The 8716-nt window shown below is 51.1% G+C and overlaps 1 protein-coding gene across 1 annotated transcript in view; it reads right to left on the reverse strand.

Annotated features, from left to right (window-relative positions):
* The window catches only part of LOC116982292 (zinc finger protein 850-like), a gene marked incomplete at its 3' end in the record, with an annotated part of 382079 nt that extends 373571 nt beyond the window's left edge, over positions 1–8508 (reverse strand). Inside the window, exons 1-2 of the mRNA XM_033035564.1 lie at positions 7825–8508; positions 6060–6244 (exon numbers count right to left, since the gene is read on the reverse strand). Of these exons, the coding sequence (XP_032891455.1) occupies positions 6060–6244; positions 7825–8508 (869 nt within the window). The remainder of the gene's footprint in view (positions 1–6059; positions 6245–7824) is intronic.
* Positions 8509–8716: the final 208 nt, after the last annotated feature.

Raw genomic sequence — 8716 nt, forward strand, 5'->3', positions numbered from 1 at the left:
CCCATCCCCTTGTCCACCTTGACCACCCAAAGTCGGGCCCAATTGAGGCCTCCACAGTCGCCGCCACGGCGCCCGATGTTCTCGCCGGGTGATGGTACTCCGGCGTCGGGAGAACCCCCAGCAGCTTGGGGTGCCAGGAACGGCCGCCTTCCCACCGGAGCCTGCGGCTTCCAAGCCAACAGACCACGCCAGACGGAGCTCCGCGCACTGGTGATCTCGGCGAGATGCAAGTTCAACGTCGCAGCTGGCCGCTCCGCAGAACCGCGGCTCCACGATGTTTTTCTCGGCGGTACCAAGCATACTGGAGTCCCAGCGCGGCGACCCAGGAAAGGCATCGCCCGCTCCGCAATAGCGCTCCAGCGCTGCACTGCCGCCAAAGCCGATGTTCTGCGCCGCCGCCGCCAACGCCCTGCGCCGCCGCCAAAGCCGATGTTCTGGCCAGGTCCCCTCAGGGAAACGTCGCTCCAGGACCCGCTGGTAGGCCGCGAGGACAGGTTGAAGACGCTGCACGGAGGAAGGCAACCCCTCCGACCAGGTAGGGACTTAGAAAAGCAGTTTCCCACTTCCCCCCCACCACCCCCCACACATAAAAGATTTAGACCCCCTGACTGTACATTTAACGAACTCAAAATAATAAAAAAGAAGGGGAAAAAACGGACAGCTGCAGGACAGGCAGCCGTTCAGGACAGCGCCTCCTCCGGACATTGGCTTTGTGGGTTAACTTGTCTCTGTAAAATTGCCCCGAATGTGCAGGGAGTGGGTGAGGAAAGTTGGTTAACAGAACGTGTGAATGGGTGGTAGACAAAAATGCTGGAGAAAATCAGCGGCTGAGGCAGCATCTATGGAGCGACGGCATAGGCAACGTTTTGGGTCGAGACCCTTCTTCAGACTGATGTCGGGGGGGGGGGGCAGATAAAAGAAAGGAAGAGGCGGGGACAGTAGGCTGTGGGAGAGCTGGGAATGGGAGGGAAAGGAGGGAGAAAGCCGCTCATACCGCTTGGGTGTAAACTACCCAGGCGAAATATGAGGTGCTGTTCCTCCAATTTGCAGTGGTCCTCACTCTGGGCATGGAGGAGGCCCAGGACAGAAAGGTGGGATTCGGAATGGGAGGGGGAGTTGAAGTGCTAAGCCACCGGGAGATCAGGTTGGTTATTGCGAACTGAGTGGAGCTGTTGTGCGAAGCGATCGCCAAGCCTGCGCTTGGTCTCACTGAGGTTGATCATATGTTGAATAATCCAACAACATTTTAGTTTGGAAGTGGAAAGAAATAATAGAAATTGCATTCATTGCAACGTGTAAAAAGAGTTGAGATACTGTATTATAATTTTGCTGCATGTCATTGTGGTATATATCATGTCTTCATTGGTGAATATGTTTAGTTTGTGACTTTATTTGAAGCAGAAATAATATGTGAATGCTTCATGGGGCATAATTCCGACTGGTAACTACGCACTTCGTCCGAGCACATTATCTCACGCGTCATGCGAGCCATCTTAAATGACCACCTAAACTGTCATTTGGTAACTTAAAAAGCTGTCTAGGTTGCCCGGCTGGAAACAGAGAAAAAATGTTAAGTGAGAGCCCTGGTACGGGTGTCTGGGGTTACGGGGAGAAGGCAAGAGAATGGGGTTGAGAGGGAGAGATAGATCAGACCAGACATGATTGAATGGTGGAGCAGACTCGATCGGTCGAATGGCCTAATCATAATTATACTTTATTAGCCAAGTATGTTTTGGAACATAAGAGGAATTTGATTTGCCATACAGTCATACCAATAAAAAGAAACAAGACACAGAAAATACATTTTAACATAAACATCCACCACAGTGACTCCTCCACATTCCTCACTGTGATGGAAGGCGAAAAAAAAAGTTCAAACTCTTCCCTTCTTTGTTCTCCCGTGGTCGGGCCCTTGAACCTTCCATTGTCGAGGCGATCTGGGCTCCTGTAGCCGGCGGTCGGGCCCTCAGATTCGGGGCAATCAAGCTCCCGCATCGGGGGGATGTCAGCTCCCTGTGCCGGGTGATTGTACCCCAGGTCAGGGCTCATCGAACCTCCAGTGATTCCCAACATCAGTCTCTACCCCAGACTGCAAGCTCCTCGATGTTGAAATCCGCAGGACACAGATGGGAAGAACAGAAAAGGCTGTGAGAGAAGAAGAGCAGAATGTGAAGCCAGGGAAAGAGTTATTGGTGATAGTGAAGGGGAAAAGGGGGAAACTGGTCCCGTTCAGATGAGGCACAGGGAAGAGAGAGGGAAAAAAGGGAGAGACCCAAAAAAATGGAATACGTCAGCAAGTCAGACAGCATCTCTGGAGAAAAGGAATGGGTGACGTTTTGGGTCGACATTTCTCCAGACTGAGTCGGGGAAGAGGAAGAATAGAGATATGGAAGGGTGAGGTGTGAAAATGACAGAACAAAGGAGATGTTAATGGTATACAAAACAATGACGATGTTAAAGGAAACAGGCCATTGTTAGCTGTGGACGGAGAAATACAGTTACACACAATGAGACAACAAGATGACTTTGAAGGTTGACACAAAATGCTGGAGGAACTCAGCGGGTCAGGCAGCATCTCTGGAGAGAAGGAATGGGCAACATTTCGGGTCGAGACCCTTCTTCAGACTGATGTCAGGGGAGGGGGTGGGACAAAGATAGAATGTAGGCAGAGACAGTAAAACAGGAGAACTGGGAAGGGGACGGGGATGGAGAGAGAAAGCAAAGGCTATCTGAAGTTAGAGAAGTCAATGTTCATACCGCTGGGGTGTAAACTACACAAGTGAAATATGAGGTGCTGTTCCTCCAATTTGTACTGGGCCTCACTCTGACAGTAGAGGAGGCCCAGGACAGAAAGGCCAGATTGGGAATGGGAGGGGGAGTTGAAGTGCTGAGCCACCGGGAGATCAGGTAGGTTAAGAAGGATTTGCGGAGGTGTTCAGTGAAACGATCCCCAAGCCTGCGCTTGGTCTCACCGATGTAGAGAAGTTGACATGTGGAACAGCGGATACAGTAGATGAGGTTGAAGGAGGAGCAAGTGAACCTGCCTCACCTGGAAAAAATGTTTGGGTCCAAGGATGACCTGTAGAGAAAATGGATAAGTGACATTTCACAAAATGCTGGAGTAGCTCAGCGGGACAGGCAGCTTCTCTGGAGAGAAGGAGCCTTCTTCAGACTGAGAGTCACAGGAGAGGGAGACACAGAGATAAGTGTAAGGTGATATTCCAGCACTCTGTATTACCTGAATTGTGTCAGGTTAGGAAAAGGGGAAGTACAACGAGACCTGGTTGTGCGTGTACATCAGTCACTGAAAGTAAGCAGTGAAGAAAACTTTCATAACAAGAGGAGTTGAGTACTGGAGCAAAGCGGTCCTTCTGTAGTTGTACAGGGCCCTTGTGAGACCACACCTGGAGTATTCTGTGTAATTTTGATCTCCTAATATGGGGAAGGACATTCTTGCTATTGAGGGAGTGCAGCGTAGGTTCACGAGGTCAATTCCCAGGATGGAGGGACTGTCATATGATGAAAGAATGGGTTGAATGGGCTTGTATTCAATGGAATTTAGAAGGGTGATACAAAGGATACAAAGTACATTTATTATCACATACACCAATTGGTGTAGTGAAATTTGACTTCCCAGTGCAGCACACGACTAAAGATAAGACACAACATTAAAGAATTTAACAACATAAAAACATCCCCCCCACAGTGGGAACCAAAGGCAGCAAAGTCCAGTCCCTTCCCCTGTTCACCCATAGTCGGGCCTATTGTGGCCTCCGCAGCCAGGCCGATGTTTTCAGGCCCTCTTGCCGGAAAGCTGGAACTCGGGTGAACTCTCCTCAGCGGCTTGGAAATGTCTGGAGCAGCCGCTTCCTCCCCGGAGACTGTGGCACCCGTAGTCCTCAGGCAGCGCTGGCTGGAGCTCCGACTCTGGCGATCCAGGACCCCAGGCCCCACGGCGTCCTAAATCCAGGGACGCCCGCCGCCACAGCACCTTAGATGTTGAAGTCAGCGGCCACAGCACTCCGGAGCTTACCGCGCGGCGACCCGGTAAGGCATCGCCCGCTACGTGTTGGTATCCCAGCGCTGTGCCGCTAACGAAGCTGTAGTCCCGGCCGGTCCCGACAGGAAAGGCTGCTCCAGTCCGATGGTAGGCCGCGAGGAGGGGGGCGAAGAAGCAGCTCGGAGGGAAGCTGCCTCTCCGACCAGGTAGGGACTAGGAAATAAAGTTTCCCCCTTCCCCTCCCCCACCACATAAAAGACTGGAAGACCTCCAAAACAAGCACTTTAACTCACTAAAAAAATTTTTAAAGGGTGAAAGGACTAACAGCTGCTGGCAGGGCAGCCATATTCGCCCCATACATCTGAGAGCGGATGATAGGGGATCTTATAGAAACATATAAAATCCTTCAAGGATTGGACAGGCTAGATGCAGGAAAAATGTTCCCGATGTTGGGGGAGTCCAGAACCAGGGCTCATACAGAGCTGCCAAGTAGTACGGATTTTCCGTATTTTGTACAGAAATGCAATCAGAATTTACGGATTAGCTTTGTAAAATACGGATTTTCCAAAAAATCAGCCCGACTTACTGTTTAATCTTGCTGCAGTATTTTAAATTTCAAGATCTGGATGATTATTTTTGTAAGGTTTGATCTGCCTGTCCCGCTACAGGTTTGAACAGCGCTGTCAGTTTAGCAAATGGGAATTTAAACGAACAGCGCTATGGGTTCTAATTATAGCGCTACCAGCTGGAGCGCTTTACACATAGCGCTATGGCCACAGCGCTATGGGTCACAGACTGTTAGGGGAGGGAGAGAGGGAGGAGGGAGAGAGGGAGAAGGAGAGAGGGAATGAGAGTGTGGGAATAAGAGAGGGAGGGAGGTAGGGAGAGAGGGAGGTAGGGAGAGAGGGAGGAAGGGAGAGAGGGAGGGTGGGAGGGGGAGGGAAAGAGAGGAAGGAGGGAGAGAGAGGGAGGGAGGGAGAGAGAGGGAGGCTTCCAAAATGGCTTCTACTTTATCATCTGGTGCTAAAAGCAGGAAGCAGCCGTTCAAACAGCAGTATACAAAGAAATGGCAATGAATGCACTGTCAAGTAAGGTGCGTGGAAGACATGTCAATTGGTAGCAAAGTAATGCATTCTTGTACTCTTAGATGGGTATGACCGCACATAGAAAATAACTTTTTTCAACAAAATGGCACCGAGTAAAAATACAGATATCCACAGAAAAACACTAATTTTCAGGTACTAGAATACTGAAATGCTCTGACAAAACTTGGCAGCTCTGCTCATACAGTTTAAGAATAAGGGGTAGGCCATTTAGGACTGAGATGAGGAGAAACTTTTCCACTCAGAGAGTTGTGAATCTGTGGAATTCTCTGCCAGAGAAGGCAGTGGAGCCAATTCACTGGATGTTTTCAAGAGATAATTAGATTTAGCTCTTCGGGCTAATGGAATCATGGGATATGGGGAGAAAGCATGAACGGGGTACTGATTATGGATGATCAGGCGAATGGCATCTATTCACTATGTTACCTTCTCCCAACTAACAATGATTTATTCTACATTTTTCTTGATCTCCAATCCCTTTGTCCTGTTTTCACTCCTTACACTTCCTTATTTCTTTACCTCCCATCAGACTGAAGAAGGGTCTCAACACAAAACGTCACCCATTCCATCTCTCCACAGTCACTGCCCGACCTGCTGAGTGACTCCAGCACTGTGTGACCTTCTTCCCATGATGCATGCCCCCCCCCTCCCCCCAGTGACTCTGTGTAATGGCAGGGGGCGGGGCACTGCGCTTCAGCCAATCACCGCAGGGCGGGTCCGGCAGATAGGTGACGTTTCACTGAGTGCTGAAGTCACTCGGCGGGTCAAGCAGCATCTCTGGAGAAAAGAATGCGTGACATTTCGGGTTGAGACTGAAGAGGGTCTCGGCCTGAAATGTTACCCATTCCTTCCACCATTTTGTGTCTATCTAAACAGTGCCTATCCACGTGGCGGTGTGCCAGAAGGATGGAGGAGTGGGCAAAGTCCTTGCCACAGACGGGCAGGTGAAGGAACACTGGGCGGTGTGAACTCGCCGGTGCTCCAGCAGGTGGTCAAGGCGGGTGAAGCCTTTACCACAGGACGGGCAGGGGAAGGGACGCTCACCGCAGTGGATACGCCGGTGCTGCCACAGGCTGGACATGTGGGTAAAACCCTTGGCACACTCAGCGCACACAAAGGGTCTCTCTCCGGTGTGTATCCACTGGGGCTCCCCATGCGCTCCTGAAAATGTTGCCGCAGTGGGAACAGCCGCTCGCCGACGTAAGCCCACCAGCACTGCCACAACCCCCACGAGCTATCAAACGCCTCACATCAGCACGGGCAGTTGGTGTGCACGCAATGGTGAGACAGGGCGTGGGAGGCCATGGGGTCGGGACGGTCAATAGACAATAGGTGAAGGAGTAGGCCATTCGGCCCTTTGAATTAGGGGACCAAAACAGCACACAATACTCCAGGTGTGGTCTCACCAGGGCCCTATACAACTGCAGAAGGACCTCTTTGCTCCTATACTCAACTCCTCTTGTTATAAAGGATTTGCTTTCTTCACTGCCTGCTGTACCTGCATGCTTACTTTCATTGACTTATGAACAAGGACCACCAGATCCCGTTGTACTTCCCCTTTACCCAACTTGATACCATTACCATAATCTGCCTTCCTGTTTTGGCTACCAAAGTGGATAACCTCCACTTTAAACTGCATCTGCCATGCATCTGCCCACTTACCCAACCTGTCCAAGTCACCCTGCATTCTCATAGCATCCTCCTCACAGTTCATACTGCCACCAGCTTTGTTTCGGCTTGATTTTTGCTAATGTTACTTCAAATCCCTTCATCTAAATCATTGATGTATATTGTAAATAGCTGCTGTCCCTGCACCGAGCCTTGCGATACCCCACGAGTCACTGCCGGCCATTCTAAAAGGGACCCGTTTATCCCTACTCTTTGTTTCCTGTCTGCCAACCAATTTTCTATCCATGTCAGCACTCTACCCCCAATACCATGTGCCCTAACTTTGTCCACTAATCTCCTATGTGGGACCTTATCAAATGCTTTCTGAAAATCCAGGTACATTACATCCACTGTCCATTGTCCATTTTCCTTGTTACATCCTCAAAAAATTCCAGAAGATTAGTCAAGTATGATTTCCCCTTCGAAAATCCATGCTGACTCGGACCAATCCCGTTACTACTATCCAAATGTGCCGTTATTTCATCTTTTAGAATTCACTCCAGCATCTTCCCCACCACCGATGTCAGGCTAACTGGTCTATAATTCCGTTTTCTCTCTCCCACCTTTCTTAAAAAGTAGGATTAGCTACTCTCCAATCCACAGGAACTGATCCTGAATCTATCGAACATTGGAAAATTATCATCAATGTATTCACGATTTCTAGAGCCACTTCCTTAAGCACCCTGTGATGCAGACCATCAGGCCCTGGGGATTTATCAGCCTTCAGTCCCATCAGTCTACCCAACACAATTTCCTGTGGATTTCCTTCAGTTCCTCCGTCACTCCAGATCCTCTGGCCACTAGTACACTTGGAAGATTGTTTGTGTCTCCTTGGTGAAGACAGATCCAAAGTACTTGTTCAACCCGTGTGCCATTTCCTTGTTCCCCATAATAAATTCACCTTTTTCAGTCTTCAAGGGCCCAACTCAACTAATTTTAATTATTTTTTCCTCTCACATACCTAAAGCAGCTTTTACTATCCTCCTTTATATTCTTGGCTAGCTTACCTTCTTACCTCATCTTTTCTACCCGTATAGCCTTTTAGTTGTGCACCCGCTGGTGGGACAGCAGGTTGCTGGACTGGGTGAAGCCCTTGCCGCACTGGGCACAGGTGAAGGGGCGCTCGCCAGTGTGGGTGCGCTGGTGCACCAGCAGGTGGCTGGACTGGGTGAAGCCCTTGCCGCACTGGGCGCAGGTGTAGGGGCGCTCGCCGGTGTGGGTGTGCTGGTGGTTCAGCAGGCTGCTGGAGCAAGTGAAGCCCTTTCCACAGTTGCTGCAGGTGTAGGCCCGCTCGCCGGTGTGCAGGTGCCTGTGCACCTTCAGAGCCGTGGACGTCTTGAAGCCTTTGTCGCAGTCGGAGCAGGTGAAGGGCCGCTCACTGCTGTGCACCCGCATGTGCTGCCGTAGCTTCGATGAGTCGGCAAAGCTCTTGCTGCAGGTGGAGCAGCCGTAGGGCTTCTCGTCTGTGTGAACCCGCCAGTGGTCCTGCAGGTCCTGCGTCGTCTTGAAGCTCTTGCCGCAGTCGGAGCAGCCGAAGGGGTGTTCTCCCATGTGAACCCGCCGATGGGCCTCCAGGTCCTGCGCCTTCTTGAAGTTCTTGCTGCAGTCGGAGCAGCCGACGGGCCTCTCGCCGGAGTGCACGACGTTGTGCTGCAGCAGGTTGCCATAACGGGAGAATGTCTTGCCGCACTCCGAGCAGCCGAAGGGACGTTCTCCCGTGTGCACCCGTCGGTGCATCTCCAGCTGGCTCAGGCTCTGCCAGGCCTTGCCACACACATCGCACTTATAACGCTTCTCCTTGTTGTGCCCCATCATGTGGTCCTCCACCGAAGCTCAGCCCACACACCGAGCAGATGGGGTTGGGCAGGGGGGGGGGGGGTTCACCGACACCCTGACCGCCCTCAGTGGCTGCTCAGGTCGCCATCTCTCCATCCACAGCAACAGT

This window comes from Amblyraja radiata, chromosome 16, assembly GCF_010909765.2.
Source record: "Amblyraja radiata isolate CabotCenter1 chromosome 16, sAmbRad1.1.pri, whole genome shotgun sequence".
NCBI classification, from domain to species: domain Eukaryota; kingdom Metazoa; phylum Chordata; class Chondrichthyes; order Rajiformes; family Rajidae; genus Amblyraja; species Amblyraja radiata.